Source organism: Leptodactylus fuscus, chromosome 2, assembly GCF_031893055.1.
Source record: "Leptodactylus fuscus isolate aLepFus1 chromosome 2, aLepFus1.hap2, whole genome shotgun sequence".
Classification (NCBI taxonomy): domain Eukaryota; kingdom Metazoa; phylum Chordata; class Amphibia; order Anura; family Leptodactylidae; genus Leptodactylus; species Leptodactylus fuscus.
Window position 1 is genome coordinate 144,390,941 of NC_134266.1, and position 23,714 is coordinate 144,414,654.

The following is a 23,714-nucleotide window of genomic DNA, read 5'->3' on the forward strand; positions in this document are numbered from 1 at the left end:
AAAATCCAAAACAACACACAACTGGTATTACCACATTCGTATCAATCCATAAAATAAAACTGTTACATTATTTATTCTACACAATGAGCACCATTAACCTTAACATTTAGATGTCAGAATTAATGTTTTCTGTTCATCTCACCTCTCAATAACAAAAAGTCAGAAAAAATGATCAAAAAGTCTTATTTGCCCACAAAATATAAGGTCTCATAAAGCTTCATTAAAATTAAATCTAAAATGTTATAAAAGCGGGAATGCAGAGAGGGATAAGATGTTACTGGTATAAGTCTAAAATGTGTTAGATGCGTTAGAAAGGGTTAAAATGTACATAAGGCATCAGTCAATAATATTTATTTAAGACATAAAATGTAAATCTGTGATTAAAAAGTGACATTTTCAGGAGGGTTTTTGCAATTTTAATGTGACTGTTAGGGGGTTAATAAAGCAAAGTATAAAAAGGTTAGAAAGACACAAAGACACGCATAATCTGTCCCCTGAGCAGGAATATCTGCTTTCGGAAGAAGAAACAAACATACGTAAAAGGAAAAAGTGAGCTATTCTGTGACGTTCAATATTTCCAAGAATGCAGCGGGGTAGAGTGAACTAGCAATCCTTCCACACAGCACTTCCTAAATTGCATACAGTTTATACAGCTCTCGTTCAGCTATTTTTCTGACAGAGATTCATATGTAGGATGAGAGACTACTCTGTAAGTATACAATCTGAGCACTATAGCGATTTATTACTCATGCTATGCCAAGCATTCAGTAAGGCATGCTTCCACCTTGCATGCAACATTAAGCCTAACTAAAGCACACACAGGTTTCATTGTCTTTTCACTTTCTTTTCAACACAAAGACGTCTTTATTTTATTGTTACTGTAGCATTTTATTCAGCTGCAAAATAACATGTTATAGTTCTGAGCTAAAGTGTGTTTTGTCCCTCTTCTGCTTACTTGGAGAATTTTAAATGAAAATGGAAAAATAGCTCTCTAGTTCTTTGAAGAGCTGCACTAATATTCTAAAAAATATCATAATCAATATTCTAAATAAAATAATTATCATTATTTAGAGTATTAGTATTTATATTTTGGGCCTGAAAGGTTATGTTCACATGGTGGAAAATGAAGAGGGATTCTGTCAGCATTCCATCATGGCTTCCCACTGCTGATTAAGCCCAGATGAATGGGCCTAGTCAGCAAGGAGTCTCGAGCCGTGGATTCCGAAAACAATGGGAGGTGGAAGGAATCTGCCCCAGATTCGGGAGCAAAATCCACCCCCAAATCAATACCTCCCAACCGTCCCCGATTTAGTAGGACAGTCCCAGATTCTGGGTCCTGTCCCTCAGTCCTGGTCGGTGGGAGGTATTTCCCAGGTTTGACTCTTGTTCGTTTAGAGAACGCAGATAAGTTAAATAAAATGGTGAAGCAGGAGTCATCCTCAGACAGCTCCTCCTTCACCAATCTGAAGCACATTCCTATGTGCTCTGGCCCCGGGAGCGGCAGGCATGATGTGATGACTTCATTCAAATCACACCTGCAGTTCCCTGAAGAATGTGGGACAAGAGACTGCACAGAGCACCAGGGGAGAGAGGAGGGGTGAGTATCGGTGTTTTATTATGTTAAACTGGAGGCAGATGAAAGGGAAACATTAAACTGGGGGCAGATGAAAGGGGGACATTAAACTGGGGGACGTTGAAAGGGGGACATTAAGCTTGGGGCAGCTAGAGAGGGATATTAAACTGGGGTTCTGCCTCTAGTTGCCCCCAGCTTAATGTCCCCCTCCAGCTGCTCCAGTTTAATGTTCGCATCCAGCAGCTCCCAATTTAATGTCCCCATCCAACTACCCCCTCAGTTTAATGTCCTCCTCTAGTTGCCCCAGTTAATATCCTTCTCCAGCAGGCCAGAGTTTAATATCCTCAACCAACTACATAGACAGTTTAATGTCCCTCCCCAGCTGCCCCACTTTAATGTCCCCATCCAACTACCCCCTTAGTTTAATGTCCCCTCCCAGCAGCCAACAGTTTAATACCCCCATCCAACCACTCCCATGGTTTAATGTCCGCCTCCAGCTGCCCAAGTTCAATGTTCCCTTCTAATTTCTTCATACTGTGGGACAATTGGAAGGGAACACTATAATATGGGGACATATAATGTTAGGGTGACTGTAGGAAGATTATACTGTGTGGGGACACAAAGAAAAATGGATGAGAATGGGAAGAGTTGACTTAGAAGTGGGTGGAGCTAAATTTGCATAGTGCATTCACATTCTGTCCCTCTTTCTATCTTTTGAAAGTTGGGAGGTATGCCCAAATCCGAAGCAAATCCTCTATGTAAACATACCCAACATCTGGTCATAGGGAATAAAAATGATACAAAATAGTATAAAATAAAATAGCATTTTATAGGACACACATGACCAAGGTGTTTTTTTTTTCAGTACACTTCCAATGAGTTAAATTCATGTGATACAGTCATGTGATAGGGTGCAAATATAGTACCACAATACATCTCCCCACCACTTGTCTGTCACAGTGTACTAATACCATGACTGGCACAGTGCCCCACTACCGTGCTTGCCACAGTGCACCACTATCATGCCTGATACAGACCCCATTATCACACCTGCCATAGATTCATAATATCATATCTGCCACAGTGTCCCAGGACAGCGTATGACACATTCCTCCAAATGAAGAACCCTCCTCTCTGTGCACTGTATACAGTTGTGGAGAGGCAGGGGCAAAAAGAGATAACTCTCCTCCACACCTACAGGTCTTTGAAGCAGTTGCTGGCAGGGCTGCAGAGTTTGAGTTGTGGAGTCAAAGTTGGGACCATTTTTGGTTTGGATTTTTGGTCAGAGATGGGAAAAAGTTATTGACTCCAGCTTCAGAATAAAATTATTAATTATTTTTAATTACATTATATACAGTCCTATGAAAAAGTTTGGGCACCCCTATTAATCTTAATCATTTTTAGTTCTAAATATTTTGGTATTTGCAACAGCCATTTCAATTTGATATATCTAATAACTGATGGACACAGTAATATTTTAGGATTGAAATGAGGTTTATTGTACTAACAGAAAATGCGCAATATGCATTAAACCAAAATTTGACCGGTGCAAAAGTATGAGCACCTCAACAGAAAAGTGACATTAATATTTAGTACATCCTCCTTTTGCAAAGATAACAGCCTCTAGTTGCTTCCTGTAGCTTTTAATCAGTTCCTGGATCCTGGATAAAGGTATTTTGGACAAACAATTCAAGTTCAGTTAAGTTAGATGGTCGCCGAGCATGGACAGCCCGCTTCAAATCATCCCACAGATGTTCAATGATATTCAGGTCTGGGGACTGGGATGGCCATTCCAGAACATTGTAATTGTTCCTCTGCATGAATGCCTGAGGATTTGGAGCGGTGTTTTGGATCATTGTCTTGCTGAAATATCCATCCCCGGCGTAACTTCAACTTCGTCACTGATTCTTGAACATTATTCTCAAGAATCTGCTGATACTGAGTGGAATCCATGCGACCCTCAACTTTAACAAGATTCCCGATGCCGGCATTGGCCACACAGCCCCAAAGCATGATGGAACCTCCACCAAATTTTACAGTGGGTAGCATGTGTTTTTCTTGGAATGCTGTTTCTTTTTGGACGCCATGCATAACGCCTTTTTTTTATAACCAAACAACTCAATTTTTGTTTCCAAAATGAAGCTGCCTTGTCCAAATGTGCTTTTTCATACCTCAGGCAACTCTATTTGTGGCGTACGTGCAGAAACGGCTTCTTTCTCATCACTCTCCCATACAGCTTCTATTTGTGCAAAGTGCGCTGTATAGTTGACCGATGCACAGTGACACCATCTGCAGCAAGATGATGCTGCAGCTCTTTGGAGGTGGTCTGTGGATTGTCCTTGACTGTTCTCACCATTCTTCTTCTCTGCCTTTCTGATATTTTTCTTGGCCTGCCACTTCTGGGCTTAACAAGAACTGTCCCTGTGGTCTTCCATTTCCTTACTATGTTCCTCACAGTGGAAACTGACAGGTTAAATCTCTGAGACAGCTTTTTGTATCCTTCCGCTGAACAACTATGTTGAACAATCTTTGTTTTCAGATCATTTGAGAGTTGTTTTGAGTAGCCCATGATGCCACTCTTCAGAGGAGATTCAAATAGTAGAACAACTTGCAATTGGCCACCTTAAATACCTTTTCTCATGATTGGATACACCTGGCTATGAAGTTCAAAGCTCACTGAGGTTACAAAACCAATTTTGTGCTTCAGTAAGTCAGTAAAAAGTAGTTAGGAGTATTCAAATCAATAAAATGATAAGGGTGCCCATACTTTTGCACCGGTCAAATTTTGGTTTAATGCATATTGCGCATTTTCTGTTAGTACAATAAACCTCATTTCAATCCTGAAATATTACTGTGTCCATCAGTTATTAGATATATCAAACTGAAATGGCTGTTGCAAACACCAAAATATTTAGAACTAAAAATGATTAAGATTAATAGGGGTGCCCAAACTTTTTCATAGGACTGTACTTATTGATATTGCATAATTAATTAGATGTATAGTTTTTTTGCATATTTAATTTCACAGGAATTCTATTTTTTTAAATAAATTAGAGAAACAATAATAATAATACTTCTGACTGACTGACAGCCTTTTTGTGAAGGAGTCACAAATGGTTCAGGAGTCAGAGTAGTTATGTGAAGAAATCAAGGAGTCAGAGTTGGTGATTCAGACTACAGACTTCACTGCCCTAGTTGCTGGTGCTCCATTCTTAAAGGTGTGTGGCCGGAATGTCATTGCAAAGCAATAAGTGTACAAATTACTGCTCTGTATGTACAAATCCCTTTATTAGTTTTTCACTGAACTATCAGATTTTAGACAAGTCTAAGCGTACAATTTGACTGTTCAAGGAGCAGATTATACAGATTTATACATACAAACAATCCTACTAATTAGGGTTGAGCCGATCTTGAAATTTCAGGATCGTTTTTAAAATCCGATTTCCGATCATTTTCCATTCGAAACCGATCCCAATGCAAGTCAATGTGATTTTTTAAACAATCTGAGATCGGATTTTAAAAACGATCCTATTCACTACACAGCATGTAGTTCTAAAATTGTTTCAATTTTTGGACCCCACGCTGTGTAGTGATTAACCCCCACCCATGTCCGCTTACCTGCACAGCTGAAGCTCCCAGTTCATCTTGGTCTGGTCCTCTGTCCTTCACATGTCTTCAGAGCGCCCTGCGCCCCCCCCAGCCTCCCTAGACTAGTATTGAAGAAATGTAGGGAGTAGGGGGGGCTTGGTGCGGCTGGAGAGTGTGGGCGGGGAGATGTGAGTGCATCCCAGTACTCGCCCACACTCTCCTAAGCCCCACCTTCTCTATACTACTAGTCTAGGGAGATGGAGGCGGGCGCTCTGAAGCCACATGAAGGACAGGGGACTGGACCAGAAGAGAGCAGCAGCAGCACTTCTGAGCAGGTAAGTTGAGCGAAGTTCACGAGTAGATAGATATTACTGTACATTGACTTGTCTAGTAGATAGACAAGTCAATGTACAGTAGTATCTATCTACTCGTGAACTTGCCTCGTCGTCCCCACAGCAGCGCAGCACACAGTGATTTACCGCAACCTGCCACTCTTCTGCTTAGTCCCTGTTTTACCATATATTCAACTGAGTGTACGGTAAAACAGGGATGAAGCAGAAGAGTGGCAGGCTGTGGTAAATCCATAGGAATGAATGGACGCAGCCAGCACGCAGGGGGTTAAGTGGCTGGCCGCTTCCATTCATTCCTATGGGTGCTAAGCTTTTCCCACAATGATTGGCCAGTAGCCAAGCATTGTGGGAAATAAGCCCCGATCTCGATCCCACCCAAGAAGATTGGCATCGGAATTCCGATCACGATATTTTCTTGATCACTATTCGGAATCCGATCTTTTCCGATCCCGATTGCTCAACCCTACTACTAATATTATAAATGTGAAAGTTTGTATGTTTGTGTGTTTGGATGTTTGTTACTAGAGATGAGCGAACAGTAAAAGGTTCGATATTCATTTCGAATAACTGCTCAATATTTGACTATTCGAACGAATATCAAACCCTATTATAGTCTATGGGAGAAAATGCTTCGCTACAGGGGATCCCACCATTCAACTCAGGAGAGTCACCAAGTCCACTATCACACCCCAGGAAATTATGCCAACACCCTGGAATGCAACTGGGACAGCAGGGGAAGCATGTCTGGGGGCATCAAGTACCTTTATTATGTCGGGATCCCTGTCAGCTTGCGATATGCTGGAACTGACTTTTTCCCATAGCAATGCATTGACCAGTGTTGATTGGCCAGTGTACAGCATTCGGACAATCAACGCTGGTTCTGCCTGAGGAGGCGGAGTCTATAATCGGTCCAGAGCAGTTTCCATTCTGGTCCTATTTTAGACTCCGCCTCCTCCGGCAGAACCAGTGTTAATTGGCTGAATGCTGTACACTGGCCAATCAATGCTGGTCAATGCATTCCTATGGCGAGATGAAGCAGAGTTAGCCGTGCGGACACTGGAGATGAAGCAGAGCTCAGCTCTGCTACACACTACTACATTATAACACCTCCTTAACTGCCTGGCAATAGAGGAAGCAAACTGATCAATTTTCCAGGTTACCTTCTCGAAATTGTTCTGCAATAGAGGCGCCGGTATTCTGCAGTGCATTGCAGAATACCGGCTCCTCTATTGCAGTCTACCTGCCATACACAGCTAGCCGCCCGACACCTATGTGCAGTGAGCGAGCGGAGACAGCGGCGGGGGAACGTGGCAAGGTGAGTCCAACTACACTGTGGCCGATGTAGGGGGGGGACATGAACTGGGGAATGTGGTTGATCCCTGGGGACACCTTCCCCGGGACACCCCCTCCTCAACCCCCTGTACTGACCTGTTATCTGGTATGTCGGGTGCAGCAACCTCCTCCTTAGCCGTCCGTGAAGTGTGTAGGTGGCCTGGGATATCTGCGGCGCCGGGACCATGTGGGCTGCCACCATCTTGCTCACTGTGTCCCTGATGAATCAGCACACCCACCTTCAGCCCCCAACCTATGGTGTCGCAGCCCTGGCTCCAGAGCCCTCCCACAGCCTGCCGTGCAACAATAGGAGGTGCGTGCACAGACCAGCGCTGGCGGAATGCCAGCTGCTACAGCCGTGCCAGAAGGTTCTTTGGGGGGTCACGGTGGCGATTTGGGGTGAGTGACCCACATTTAAAGTAGCCTATTACCTTTTCCTGGGCAATGTGTGTGTGTGAAATTTCCCCAAAATCCATTCAGCTGTTTGGCTGTGATTGAGGAACAAACATCCAAACACACAAACCCACAAACATCCAAACTCACAAACTTTCACCTTCATAATATTAATAGGATCTACCATATGTTTTGGACTTTCAGACACACTTTTTCTTTTCCATACTTTGTTGTTATCGTCTCATGCTCAACATATATACTATAATACTAGCTTCTGCCCGCGACTTCATCTGCGTGTTGTTGGCGTCGATGATCCGCCAACTCCGGCGCTTCGGCAGCTCTCAAGCTGACCTGACACTGAACTTGTTCCTCGTGTCGTACCTTTGATTGTTCCAGTATCTCAGCAGCTCACTGGGATGTCATATACTGAGTGTGTTGTTGGCGTTGATGATCCACCTGCTCCGGCGTTTTGGCTGCTCTAAGAGCCGCTTGACGCCTAATTTGCTCAATCCTCATCAGCTCCACTTGAGGAGAAGTGTGTTGACTTTATAGCTCTCGTTTTTTGAGAATTTTGTGACAAATTAGATTTTTGTTTTCCCAGCATGTTTAAAATTGGGAAACTGCCAATTTGGAGTAAAGGAGTCTTCCTATCTCACTGTCTCAGCACTCTGCCTGCAGTGTCTGCATCTCACTTCGTGTATTTCTTTCCCCCCTTCTCCCTCTGGCTGAATGGGACACAGAACACTTATGCAGATCAGATTATATGCAGATGCTTGTACAGAATAGACTTAGTATTATCTGTGTGTTTACATAGAGAGATAACATACCTTAGCAAACTGCAATTAGCTGAACGATTGTCCTGACAGCAAGAGCAGTTTAATAATATTAGGATACATAAATTGATAACAGTTGTGAAGCCATGTCATTTAGCGGGATAAAAAGTATCCTATGTGTTAATCCAGGTTACGATCTATGTGCCAAATTTCATCCAAATCCGTTCAGCTGTTTTTGTGTGATTGAGTAACAAATGATGAGCGAACACCGTTCGATCGAATATCAGGCCGTTTGAGGTATTCGATTACAATTTGATTACATCTCGTGTGTAGCAGAGCTCAGCGCACACTCAGCTCTACTACATCTCTACAACAGAGTGTAGAGATGTAGCAGGGCTGAGTGTGCGCTGAGCTCTGCTACACATGAGATGTGTGTGACAGGAGGAGTAGATGGAGGGATGGTTGGGAGTAGTGCAGAGCTGGTACACCAGAGATGTAGCAGAGCTGGCCTGAGTAGTTGAGCTGAGCGCACGGCCCAATGTAGCAGAGCTGGCAGATCCAAGCAGAATGCATGCCCAGCTCTGTTTCATCTCCGATGTACAGTACTGTGTCAGCACTGCTACATCTGAGATCAGACCACAATGGAAACTGCTGTGGATGGATCTTAGACTCCGCCTCCTCCAGCAGAACCAGCGTTGATTGGCCAAATGCTGTACACTGGCCAATCAACGCTGGTCAATGCATTCCTATGGGAAAAAGTCAGCTCGCGCATATTGCAATCTGACAGGGATCCCGACCAGATAGAGCCCCAAAGAGCTGGGTTAGTAACATTCCCACCTAAATAAAGGTAATCCCTAGCTAACCCTGCCTGTACATCTATCCCTGTCTCATAGTCACATAGTTCACAGTCCCAAATTAGTCAAATGTTAAACTCACCATTCGTCTAAATTGGAGGTCACCTGATTTAGCCAGCCAATTATTTTTTTTCCACTGCCTCCGTTGTCGTAGCTCCTGTCCCACCTCCCCTGCGCAGTTATTGGTGCAAAAAACGCGCCAGGGAAAGTGGGAGGGGATACGAATTTTTACTGCGTTTGCCTCGTGGTGTTTGATTGGAATCAAACACCTCGAACGGCCTGATATTCGATCGAATATGTATTCGATCGAACGGTGTTCGCTCATCTCTAATAGACTCCCTTTAATGGATGGCATGATGTTTTGCATGTACAGTGAGGGAACTTTGCACAATCTTGCCTAAAAGATCAGGAGCCTGCAAACAATTCCCAGACACCACTGGAAGTGTTCCCGCCATATACTGGGCAGGATGTCACTGTGGTGACGTCACACAGCTGTAACTCCAGCAGCTCCACTGTCAACAGAGCCTTAATGGAGTAGAGCTATATTAATTAAAAAAAAAAACTTGCATGTTGAACTTGAAGTTTTTTGTATCTAAGCTTTCCCATTCAGTCATCTAACATCTTCCACATGTATTCTGCTCAGTCACCGCCATTAATATTGGGAATAATTGTCCCCTGTGGCGACCCCTCACCTAGCCGCCAGCCGCCCTCTCACTCGGTACAGTCGGTCGGGTGACAGGACGCCTCACAGCTGCCTCTTACCACAGCGCCACTGAACAGGAGAGAACAGGTCGCGCTAGTGTGCACTTCTTAGCCCCGCCCCCAGGTCTCCTCAGCTACTGCCTGCCATCTGATTGATATTTCTTTGCAGTCACAAGCACCTGCTTATACGGAGCTGTGAGGACTAATGTGGAGGACGAGAGCGGGCTGCTGAACCCTCTGCTCGCACAGCCATGGCTAGAAGGAGCTCCCTCTTCATTCGGGTAGTGGAAGGGAAGAACTTACCAGCCAAGGACATGTAAGTAGTGGCGGTGCCCACTGAAGCACGGACCATCTGCCAGCTGTGTTATTGCAGCAGGAATGGGAGACAGAATAGAGAGGGAGGGAGAAAAGTAGCCAGGAAGGGGCTGTAAATACCACAATGTATAGAGAGTCTAAATGATGGGATTAAAATGGAAACCATCCTAGTTTCAGCAGAGAGGACAGAGCTGCTGTATATTATGTAGTCCCAGCAGGGAGAGCTGAATGTCCCCCTTATATGTCTGTAACCTATGGTCAGATTACCATAGGTCTGACTCTTGCTTACCGCAAAGGGTTAACATTTTACACAATAGTTTGACCATATAGAATTATGGAGGAAATATTTGTTTATGGCATTTGTTATATTTTTTATATAAAAATGTTAGAAATATACCACATGACAGTTTATGGAAATTAGGAATTTTGATAAATAATAGTGGGGTTTATTGGGTGCCCCTGTCTGGTATCGGAAATTTGAGGTATGGCTATGCTATTCACACACCACCAAGGGTTAATGATGCTGTATTGTAGTTTAAGTGGGGACTCACAGTCAACCTAGTACTTAAAGTGGTATTCCCATCTCTGCATTTATTGCTATGACCATGGAATATACCAAACAGAAGAGGATCTCTCCTCTGGGACCCTGCATACATCTCGAGAATAGGACTCCAAATGTTCCCAAATGGAGAGGGGATGCGCTTAAGAATCTTTCACCAACTCCAACTAGTCCAGTTCTTTGCATCCTTTAATAGATGATGCTTTATTGATTTTGTCGCAGATGGAATTTTTTTCTCTAGCCCTCACCATTCCCAAGCAATCAATGCTGTTAGTTTTGGTGCCTGATATGCTATTTAGGCTCTGTACTATCAGGACAAGTGTGATTCTGAGCTCTGAGACTGACTGCTTCTGAATCACACCCCCTGCCTGACGCTGACCTTCTGACATTACAGAGCTTAACTAGGGGATACTACACTTGGCACCCCCATCAATCAGCTGTTCTCAGCAGCAGAAAGCAGACAGCTCTGTTCTCTATTGAACTAAGTCACTGCAGCTTAACTTCCATTCAAGTGAATGGAAACTGATCTGTAGTAACATGGTGTGGCCCTCATACAGAGAACAGAGCTGTCTGTTTCCTGCTTGAGTCAGCTACTGAGACCAGCTGATCAGTGGGGTGCTGAATGTTGGACCCCTACCAATTTGATATTGAGGTTATGTCTTCCATATTTGTATCCCTGAAAACCTCTTTAAGATACATCTGCATAATAAGATATACCAGATCTATAATATTTAGGTTCTAGATGTCATCTAAATTAAAACGGTAGACCAGTTAAAGATTCTGCTATATATTCCTATAAGTATCCCATGTTGGACGTTGAATGGGCAATACATGCTTAACACTAACTTAATACTATGTCACTGTATAATCTATAGTTACAATTCCGTAATAAATCCTGCCTTTACAATTAATAGCCTTTGGTTACAAAGCCTAATAATCTGTATAACAGCATGCTGATATAACAGTCCTGATATTCAGGGCAAAGGACAGATTGGCCACAGAGACTTTTGCTCTGGACATAAGACACACCATGTCATAGGACAAAACATGCATCAGTGAGGAGAGACAGGGATAGAAGAATACTAGAGACATACAGAATGTGCCTGGGCCGTGCAACAAATAGGTGTAAGCCCAAGTATTATGTGCTATACAGCTATACAGCTATACAGCTATACAGTGGCACTGCTTGTGAGGCTGGCAGGGGGATGTGTAGTAACACACTGTGGCGGGCTCAGCAGTCAGAGCCTGCAACATAAACAGCGACTGAGCTCCAGAGGGAGTTAACTCATTGAGGCTAAGGATCTACACAGCTTCTCATAGTGTCTATCTCATAACCAGCGATTGAAAATAAAATACATTAAGAAATAGCAGAAATTGATCTTTTAACATAACAATAAAGAATTAATGCACACTTTAACCATTGAACTGATCCATTAAACATCAACTGATCGATCCATACAGTCGTATACAGTATGCTGTCAATCAAACATCATAGCAAAAACATCAATGGATGAATAAAGATAGATAATGTTTAATATATCATGAGAGTAGCGCATAACAAAGAATCAATGTACAACGGAACTAAAGAGCATATATAAAACAACTATAAGGCTAAGGCCCCACATTGTAGAAACACAGATTTTACTGTGTTGTTTTTTTTTTTAATCCAAAGTCAAGAGTGGCTACAAAAGGAATGGGAATTATTTAGGAAGTACTTATACTTCTACTATCTGCTCAATCCACTTCTGGTTTTGGCTTAAAAAAAAAAAAATGCAGCAAAATCTGCAACACAAAAAGCTGCGTTTCCACAACTTGGGGCCTCAGCCTAAACCAAATATTTCTCTCCCTGTCATGAAAATTCCATATGCACCAACTATTGATAACAATGGTCTCCCTTTGCGATAACCAAAACTCAAAGTACTATAGAGGTATGCTAGGCTGATTACAAAATATAAGGGGATGATCAGCTCACCGTGCTTGGACCACATATTATATAGCACCCCAGCCTTCTCTCCATTGAGAATTCATTGGTTTTCAGTTTTTAATTGGTTACATTATTTATTGGTGACATAAGTTTGGGTTTTAACTCACACATAATACATCGCAGTTTTATTAAAAAATAATTCCACCCATTTTCTTAGCTACCTTAACTTCCCTTCCTTCTAAATTTGTTTCAGTTATCATATTAAGTTCTATATACCTGGGGTAATTCAATAATTTTATTATTTACCCAAAAGGTGTCAACTCATAACATATCTGATTGAATTTTTGGATATTATGGCTCAAAGCAGCCAATTTAAGAGTGGTTTAAACTTTAAGCCTGGTTCACATCTTCGTCCTTAATCCATTCGGGGGAGTCCGCATGGGGACCCCCTGAAGGAAGTACTAAACGCATTGGCAAGAAGTGTGCAGTGAATGCACATGGACCTCATAGACTATAATGTAGTCTGTGTGCTTTCCGCACGGTCTCCACACAGAACATGTGGAAATGAGGAACATGCGGACTCCCCCGAACGGATACTGACTCAGATGTGAACAAGGCCTTAGACTACACACTCTAAAGATAAACCAGATTTATCATGTGTCCACCATATTTTCAGACTACTGTTTTAAATTTGGAATGTGTAACTATTCGTAAATCTGGGTCTATATTCTCAATGGCAAGAAATGTATTGTGTGTAGCACTGGGGAATGTGTTAGGCTTCCTAACTATAAATAACAAATGAATACATTACATTCTGGGTGGAAACCTACTGCAGTGAGCTCACACGGTATGCATCCTGGCTTCCATGGGCTAGTAAAAAGCCATTCTCCATGATTATGATATGTAGACTTTCATTGGATAAAGCGCCTGGCTACACCAAATGCATCCATTGGCTGCTGCACACCTGACAGAAGACAAACAAAGTGTCCTTTTGCCTTTTATTGGCCATTATACCTTTTTTGCAGTGAGGAATTGCACTAGAAGATGATTCTTCTATTCGATATGAACCCATTAGTGACCAGCCTGTTTTGGACCTTAATGACTAGAGATGAGCTAACACTATTCGAAACAGCCGTTTCTAATAGCACGCTCCCATAGAAATGAATGGACGTAGCCGGCCGCATCCATTCATTTCTATGGGAGCGTGCTATTCGAAACGGATGTTTCGAATAGTGTTCGCTCATCTCTATTAATGACCAAGCTAAATTTTAGAAATTTGCCCTGTGTGACTTTATCAGTGAATAATTCTGTAACAGTATAGCACATCCAAGCAATTCTGATATTGTTTTTTCGTGACATGTTGTACTTTACTGAGAAGGTAAAATTAGACTGATATAACTTGTGTAAATTTATTAAAAACTCACAAATGCTGAAAATTTTTCAATGTTTTCCATTTTCAGCTGTGATATCTCACATATACACAATAATACAGGGCAAAAAAGTTAGAAGTTTTATATTTCCAAATGTTCCTTTTGTGTTTCAAGCATATTTGAAATAATTTTAGCATATTTGAGTAATTTAGACAATTTACAAGTTTATAAGCAAATTTGGAAATTTTGAGTATGACTTTTTCCTGTACCAAGCTATGTTTGCAGACAGGAATAGGTGGTGTAATGACAGAACCTCCCATTAAATGACCCAATTTGGAGAACTAAACCCCTTCAGGTATCTTTGAGGGGTATAGTGAGCATTTTGATCAAACAAATATTGTTTTGCAAGATTTATTACAAATTCCCGAAAAAAATTAAATGTTCGTTTTCTTCAAATATGTGTCATTTTAAAGGGGCTCTATCATTGGGAAAAGTTATTTTTAACTAAACACATCCATGCATAGCCTTTAAAAATGCTATTCCACACCTACCTTTAGTATGTAGATTACCTCAGTGGTTTCTGCATAAGTCAGTTTCTATTCATATGCTAATGAGCTTCCAGCCAGCACAGGAAGTTCCCAGCAGCCTCCTCTTTGCTATTATCTCTCTCATATGTGTGTGTGCAAACAGGAAGCTGAGTCATCAGCAGCAGCAGCCTGTGCATAGGAAACAATAGCAAAGAGGGTGCACGATGTATCTTGCACCAGTCTAATCAGCATGTGAATAAAAACGGACTTATTCAGAAACCACTGAGGCAATCTATATACTAAAGGTAGGTGTGGAATAGCTTTTCTAAAGCCTATGCAAGGATGTGATTAGTTAAAAATTACTTTTCCCAATGATAGAGCCAATTTAATGGCAGATTTTTTGCACACAACACATCAAAAAGAAGAAACACACCCCAAAATATATCACCCCACTTCTCCCGTGTTAAAAAATGTACACTTTGTGGCCTTAGTCTTATGTATGCACATACAGTAGGGCCCAAGAGGTAGGGAGTGCCAATTGGATTTCAAAACACAAATTTTGCTTGCAGATATTTTAGGCCCATTGCACATTCAAACAAGATTTAAGTTACCAAAGCAATTGAAACCCCCCCATAAATGACACCATTTTATAAACTAGACCCCTTAAGGTCTTTGATAAAAGCATCACTAATTCTCCTGTTAGATGCTGCAGGACACAGCATTCAGTGTCATGCAGCGTGTAGAGGAAGTCAGCTGCAGAGGATCAACCAGGTATCGGGGGTCTCTGGCAACCTGGGGTCACTGGCCAGACCCCAGGCTGCATATTGGAAACAATGGCACCCCCAATCTCTCCACGGGGGTGCCGATTTGGACTGGAACATCGCTGAACCGCTTCAGTTCCGTGATCATGTTTGATCACGGAACTGAAGGGGTGAAAAAAAAACCCATCTGAGGGGGCTCCGATGGGGGGCGGGGTTTACGGAGCAGGGTCTTAGTTGTCAGATACAGCTAAGATCCGCTCCAATTACGTCGGCACTGACAGGGAATCCTTCCCTGACTGCCCGTAACTTTATTATAGGGCAGTTAGGAAGGACCTGTAAGTGTGACGTAATTTTACTATGGGCCAGTCATTAAGGTTTAGGATAAAAAACATGTACTGCATTTTTTTTATTTTTTTTTTACAATAGCCACCTATTAGCATATTATCTCTCTGTGTGCCACTTTAGTGATATACAGTGCCTTGCAAATTATGCAAATCGGTCTCCCAAGATGTAAATAGGGAGACAGTGCCTGTGTTATACTGCCCTCTATAGGAAGCACCCTGAACATCATGTCTGACTTTCCCAGAAGCCTTTACTGCATAGTAATAACAGTAGTTTTTACAGGTGTGTCTTTGATGCCAAATTGGGAGAGTTCAATTCCTGTCTGTATTTGTAACACAGACCCGCCCATGTGTATGGAATCATACAAGTCCTTTTGCAAATTCATTATTACAGATGTTATACGGATGTAATACAAATATGTACATTTGCAGAATACATATCAGTTTTTGCGGTTAGTATAAACCACTATGATTGTGTGCATGTAGCCTATATGTAGATCCATGACAGCAAACAATCTTTTACCCAGGTGAAGGATGTATTGATTCTTCAAGTAAAAAGACAACAGCAAAAAAGAATTTATCATCCATTATTTATATAGTGCCAATGTATTCCACAGCAAGCACACAGAAAGCATGCTGACATCAGTCTGTTGTCAATGTTAATCCCAATCTCAGTTCTCTCTTTGTGTTACAGGAATATACAGCTGAATTGCTGTGTAAGGTCACACATAGTCCAACAGAAATTAATTTATTATCAATTTGTATATTCTGCCTCACTTTATTTCCCATCCTAAGGTGCCTATATGCATAACATGTGTAACAAGGCACTTCTCCTAAATATCTGTCTTAGATAATTGAGTAGAACCAGAACATTATTTTACTAGCCTCTGCCCACGACTTCGTCTGCGTGTTGTTGGCGTCAATGAGCCACCTATATTCAGCAAATTGCTGAGTCCGGCATTTCAGCAGCTCTCAAGTTGGCCTGCCGCTGAACTTGTTCCTCGCATCGTGCCTCTTTTCAGATTCCAGAGTATAATAATCGGAGACCTGGGGGAAGGCCTGGCAGGATCGTGGAGCGTAAGTAACATGTTTTTTATGTTTCTTACCTCTCCTGGTCCGCCAATCATTATACTCGGGGGTCCGAAAAGACCCCCTGAGTATAATGATAGCAGCGGTAGCGGCTGTCACCGGGCCCCTAATGTCCCGGGCCCTGTGGCAGCTGCCTCCGCTGCTATGGCGGTAGTTATGCCACTGCCATTGATCAATGTATGGAGCCAGAAACAGATGACTCCACACATACTATGATTGTCAAGCAATGCTCACTTCCCTTTACTTCAGTACCATCAATAAAATTCTTAGAGTATCAGGTAAACTTTACTTCCTCTGAATATAAGTACTATATGTTGGCATACTATGATACATGGCTAGATCCTGTTTTGGTAATGTATAGTGTAGCATGGGTTTATTTAGGATATATATGTCTGTCTGATGGTACGCTATGCATTGCCAAAGAAGATAATGTCTTGGGATTGGAATATGATTTATAGTATGGTATGTATGGCTAGATCCAATCACTGGATTGGAATAGATGTTTACTCAAGCTCTAGACATGATGGTACACTATGTCTCTATAGTTGATATTGCATGTTGTAAGAAATTATATCTATTCTAATTACAAGGAAGAGTAATTGATATCAAACTTCAAGGGGTTATTTCATGTACCATGATGACAAATGCTAAAGTGCAATACCATAGAAAGTTCTTTTATTCATGGTTGTATCCTTTTGCAATGATCACGACAACACACTATCACCACTGAAATGATTAGAGAAAATCTTTAGAAATCTGTAATATTTTAATTATTTTTAATTGCAAAAAGTTTAACTTTTAATTGTTTACAAATTTAAATATATTTGTTTGTTGGAAACATAAGTCTTAAACATATAACCGTTTCACAACATAGGTGCAAGTGTCTGATCAGAATGAAAATGGAGGTCCTGGGGGATTGATCTACCTTGCGTGAATAGATCCGCGGTTGCGCTGCCTCTTCAGTCTTCTCTGTGAAGCTGCCAAAGTTGGCAAAGTGTTAGTCTCTGCTTCTCTTCTTTAGTCCAATAGAGATGAGTGAGGTGGGAGAGCCCATGCTGAACCGCCATTGCATGTGTAGAGGGCAATATGGGAACTCCATTCTCATGATTGTTGGGTGGTCTAAGTGGTCAAACCCCCACAGATCAGATACAACTATGGATAGGTAATGCATTTAATGAAAAAAAAAATCATTCTATAAATACTGTAATGAGATATATGCAATGTCAATTACTGAGCACATATAAGAAGGGTGGCAGGTTAGAGTGTTGAATTATTATAATCTTCCATTTTTCAAGTATTTCAATTTCTCCATTCTGTACAAAACTATTTATATGGTACATATAACTGCTTGTAGCTCAAGGTATGATTTTGTGATTCTTTTAATAGGGAACATTATTGCAAAGCAAAAAAAAAACCCTTATCACCTACAAAACAGGATGAGGTTGTGCAGCTTTCAGCGTCTGGGAAAAGTGCTGGAAGTGCTAATCGCAGTAGAGAGATATGATTTAGAATAGTATAAGGCCATTACCTGTAATTGCCTGTTATCTTGGCACAAAATGTTCAGAGAAATAACTGCAGTCCATAGAAGCCTAGCAAGTACATCATCACAAATGTACTGTATTGTTTACTACTGGATGTCAGATACTGCTCCCTTTCTGCATTACTGTGTAGCAATATAAAGGAGCGCTACATACTGTAGCTCCATGGCTTCATCGTGATATACTTGCATTGTGGTGTTTGTCCCTCATATCTGTAGGGTTTGGTGCTTCATCCAGTCCCACACTACCATTGCGGCTTTTGTTACAATGCTTTGCAGGATCAGTTATACAACAGATATACTACTGGATGAGACTAATCTAAGTGGTCGACATTGATACCACACAGATTTCCTTTACAGTATATGCAATATCCAATTAAAGCTAAACCTGGGGATTCCAGGCTTGTTCTAACTGTGAGTTGCCTGATCCAAATCAGCCCCTGTCCCCTGTATTGCTCCACCTCCTCCCTCCTCTCCCATTTTCAAAGGTGAGGAGGGCTATGTGCTATGGGGGTTGGCTTTACTATAGTAAAATAAAACTACCTTTGCCTTTATACTAAAAAAATGCTCCACTCTAGTCTATGGACAATGTCTGGTATTGCAGGTCAGTCTTATTGAAATGAATGAAGCAGGACTGAATGACAAAGTACATGGATCACAGTGGTGCTATTTGTGGAGAAAAGGAAACCTGCTTCTAATCTCAAACAATGCTTTTAAAATAACAATAATAACTTAGGATAGCAAATGAATATTTCTTGGCTCCACATGATTGTAATTCCAGTGCATAAAGCAGGCTATAGGTGACAGTGAATGTTTTTCTAACCTGAAGAAGGCAAGACTTCTTTTGTCCTAAGAGTAAAATCCAGTGTATGTGGATTATTTCTCTGTGCTTTTACCTTTGAGAGACATATCCTGAATATATTCTGTACTGCTTGAACAAGTTATAGGCCGTCAATTGCCTGTCAGTTACATCTTCAAGATAACACTTTTCTCATTTTACATTTGAGTGGCTCAGAGGCATTTCTATGCATTGCAGAGTGTTCTTTTCTCTGCTGGGTGGTGGTACCAAAGGAGGGACCTCTGTGATTCTAATAGTTTAGAGGAGGATGGATGACACTGACAGAATGCTCTTCCTTTGTCATTGTCCGCTCTGTGCTTCTGTTATCTGTGTCATTCACTCCTTTTTGTAGGCCTCGGGTGTCATTGCTGCTAGAATATGGACATTAACATAAGGATGTCTTAAAATCAAGAGTTAGTTTATTTATATCTATATTGAAACATCATGCAGTAAAGAAACTGTAGGATAAATCAGTTTGTCTACAAATCTATTGTGTGTATATAATGAATGTGCAACATCCCTGGGGACGCAATGTGAATAGCGCTGTGGAGGTGGCCTAAGATGACAATGGGTTTCGTGGCTTTTCATTTAGCAGTTAGATTGTGGTTCAGGGAATTCTTTCTCTTGACAGGTAGGAGCTGTAGAAGTTGGATCTCCACTTATCAGACATTTATGCCATGAAATTTGGTGGAAATACCTTAGTTGTGTTGTCAATACTTAGTGTTATTACTTATATTGACTTCTAAAGAACACGTACAAATGATGCATAAGAAGTAATGATAGTCACACATTTAGTTTGAAGAGAATTTCCAAGATTAGGAAAAATTTGTGAAGGGGGTAAATGGCTTAAGGCTGGGACCCCACATGGAATAAATATAAAACCGTGGCATTTTACAGTCTTTGCAAAGCAGGTGGGATTCTAGTGAACCCCATCCAGTCCTGCACAGCGGAAATGCTGCGAATTCCAAAACCATTGTAGTTTTGGAAATCGCAGCTTGTCAATTAAATCTATGGAAATGCAGGCAGTTTCCCTATAGATATAATGGAAGTAGAAATTCCGCAGAGGAAACCTCTACAGACGTTTTGTGAAAAGTGCTGCAGGAAAAAACGTGACGCATTTCCGCCGGAGTTTTTCCCACTGCGCTTTTTTGCTGCAGACTGCTACATGGGGTTTAACCTAAAGACGTATCCTATAGATAGATCAAACATATCAGATTCAAGGGGTCTGACATCTCATTGATCAGCAGTTTTAAGTGGCCGATAAACAGGCAATGGAGGAGAAAGCAGAAAGCTCTGTTTTCTATGGAGGGGCCAGGTCAGATACTCCCTTGAGTAGGAACTAAGCTGCATTGACCTGGTTCAAAAACTACACAGAACAGAGCTGTTTGCTTCCTGCTTCATTTATAGGTCCATAAAGCAAATCAATTACAACAAAGCCTTTTATAACCTTACAGTCTTTTATAACTTACTACATTTATAACCTACAATAAAAATGGTGATTACAGATCACCTAATCTCAAAAAATTACCTAATTTATTAATTATACAACAGACATCTGGCAAAGGAAACAAACACAAGAGCAAAATGAGGGAATACCTTACAATAAATACACACACAAGGTAAGCCATGGGTGTACAATTCATACATGAATGAATATCAAACTGTCTGACTATAAATAGTAAAATAGATACCACAAAATACCGACTGCATGTGTAAGCGTGAGAAGAATAAGATATAATATAAAAATATATAGTTAATCTAGTGTAGTGTAATCCATGAGGCCAGCTCACAATAATATACCTCAAATATACCTGATAAATATAATAAGGGTTATAGAACCATATACCTGTACACCCAAACAATATCGAACTAATCACCTAATTCATAATAAATGATACAAATAATTATTATATGTAGTCCCAGTCAACAGTGCGCCCATCAGGAGAACTTTGTCCAAAGGCTATAGTGTACCACAATATCTTGCATGCCACATTACCCAAGGATCCAAGGTGCCCAAAGACATCCAAGCACTACAGGCTTTTCCAAATGGCTTTGTCGGGAGGTCGATTGGTATTAAGCAGGAGTGGAAATATATTGTGCCAAAAATGTAAACACACACACCTTTGAGTAACAGCCATAACAGTGCTGTCCTTTCGTGAAGCGACCCCTGACTTGTGACTGTGCATACGTGCTCCACAGACAGATATGGTGGTAACATTGATGCCGCCTTTCCCATATCTAGGCAACACATACACTGGTGGGCACTTGGGGAAGTGAGGAACAGAAACACATGCACAGTCAGCGACCCAGCTTAACACTGTGAAGTCACCAAGAACTGCCACAGCCCTAATCCATATAACACTATATAAATATAGCTAAAAAGAAACCCTTGAGAGTAGCAGTAAGAATGATATATCAATAATAGATGTCAATCAAATAAAAGATTAGATCAGCTCCTTAACCAAATTACCTGCTTGATTATATCTTTTTATCTTCAGTATTTATTGCTTCCTGCTCTGTTGCCTATCAGTTGCTGAGCAATGGAGGTTCTGTGTCACACCACCACCAGTGTGATATTAATAGCCCATCATGAGGATAGGACATCAATATTTTACCTGTTAAATCCCCCTCCACTTCAGCACCGTTGCTCTGGTGGTCTCCATCGGTATTTGTTTGGCTGCAGTGATGATGGACCCATCTACCTAAGTGCCTTCTGCAGTCAAGTACTAGCCTCAGTGGTCTCATACCCTGCATGACAAAATGTGGCCATACGAACATGGGGGCTGTAGTCGGCTGATATAACACGTTGATGGCCAGGGATATGGTTTTCAGTAATATGATTAACATTTGCTTGTTTTTTTTTTTGTTTGTTTGTTTGTTTTTTTTGTTTGCATTGCTTACTCTTTGCATTTTAAAAAGAGAAGTTTTTATAGTTAACTAACAGTGTAGAAATGTATATTCAGTTTCATTATCAGAAATATGTTAACTGAATATTTAGAGTAGGAGTCTCCGAAGGCCTTAATGTAGGTTTAGATAATTTTGTGACAGATAATCCTCTGTGTACACAGTTCAGGCTAAGGTCCCATGTTGCAATATGCTGACAAGTGATCTCCTCCCTTTTTGGCACAGGAACTATGAGGACTGTTTGGCTTTTCTGAAAAAGGCTTGGAAATTATGTTAGAGTACAGACGAGATCAATGTGAAATATCTCAGGGTATTTTTACCACATAGTACAGATCTGTCTTGTTACTAATGGAGTAGTTCTAAATGGGAATGCATTTTGACTTGAATTTTAGCACATATCGATACATTTTTATTCATGATTTCACATGATTTCATATTTAAAGAAGTCTTATGCTTTAAGCAACACCATACAATATGTTCTGTTATGACATATGGAGGCAAAAAAGAGGGTTGCCCATTCTACATCATTCTTGTGGTTTTCAAAAACGTGAGATTTGTCCTTTTTTTCAAAATGTTAGTGATGCAGTAAAAAACATTTTTAATGGAAAAGAAGCATCTTATGGGGCTATCTAAAGGTACTCCGCATAATGTTCTCTATAATACACCAAGGCTAGTTTGATGTTTTCTGGTGACCAGCTCCCTATAAACTGCAGCATACACTACTAGAGATGAGCGAGTACTGTTCGGATCAGTCGATCCGAACAGCACACTTGCATAGAAATGAATGGACATAGCCGGCACGCTGGGGGTTAAGCGGCCAGCCGACGTCAAAGCGGAAGTACCAGGTGCATCCATTCATTTCTATGGAGCGTGCTGTTCGGATCGGCTGATCCGAACAGTACTCGCTCATCTCTATACACTACCAAACCTAACTGAGCATAAAGGGTATGTTCACACAGAGTTTTTTGCATGCGGATTTTAACGTGAAATCTGCCTGCAACACCACCTCCCATTCATTTCAATAGGAGTCTCTAGCAGTTTTTTTCCCGCTAGCAAAAGCAACATGCCCTTCTGAGGGTAAGTTCACACGTGCGTTTTTTTGGACTGGAATTTGACACGGGGCCATCTCAGATTGCGGTCCAAAACGGCTAGCCGCCATTGGATGATGGTGCAGTGTACCGGCATCCAGTCACAGCATTCCGCTCCGGATTAGGCCCAAATGAATGGGCCTAGTGGGGAGGGAGGTGTCGCTGCCTGAAGAAAGAGCAGGCCGCTTCTTTTTTTCTGCGAGCAGGAACAAAGCATTTGCGGAAAAAAGGAAATGACCAGCTCCCATTGATTTCAATGGGAGGTTTTTGTTTTTACCAGTATACAAATTATGTCACAGAAAGAGTAAATTTAAAACATAACTTTTAATTTTTTAAGATAAACAAAAACAAACAAAAAAAAGCCCCAATGTGCGCTAAAAATTGAGAAATGATACACACTATACGGAATGATGGTGTCCATGTGCGTTAATAACTTCCTCAATACATAACTGTAGTCACTGTATAGAAGGATAGTGACCCAATTAGGAGAATGTAGATAGGAGAGCCATGAGCAACTGCCCCTCAGTCATCCATATATATACATATATATATACTACCCTAACCTGTACTGGTTATAACAGTCACTCTAAACCCCTGTGATTAATTAAACACTTGGGGAAGGAAAGGGTATATGGATTTGGCATAAAATAGATATTACTGCTCTCCTATTCTGACCTAATGTGGGCTATATACTCCTCATAGCTCCTCTACGCGTTTCGCCAATGCATATCGCATGGCTCCTCAGGAGGATGATATTCAATATATACAGCCGCTATTGTTTGCAGTTAAAACTGCAGTTCCTGCATCCTTGATGGTAGGAAGCAGTAATGTGCTATGCTCAGTATACAAATTAGTTCTTTCGCAGCACTGGGGGCGGAGAACTACAGGAGCGTACT

General features: G+C 41.3%; 1 protein-coding gene across 3 annotated transcripts in view; it reads left to right on the forward strand.

The window, feature by feature from the left end:
* Nucleotides 1-689: 689 nt before the first annotated feature.
* LOC142195221 (ras GTPase-activating protein 4-like) overlaps nucleotides 690-23,714 on the forward strand; it is a 119,672-nt gene continuing 96,647 nt past the window's right edge. For 2 of the 3 annotated variants that reach the window (XR_012715076.1, XM_075264814.1), the window contains exon 1: nucleotides 9,694-9,881. Coding sequence is in view for 2 of the 3 variants with exons in the window: in XM_075264814.1 (XP_075120915.1) it covers nucleotides 9,817-9,881 (65 nt within the window). In the remaining variant the exon portion in view is untranslated. Of the gene's footprint in view, nucleotides 710-9,693; nucleotides 9,882-23,714 lie in introns of those variants that run through there. The other variant, XM_075264815.1, reaches the window with a different exon arrangement.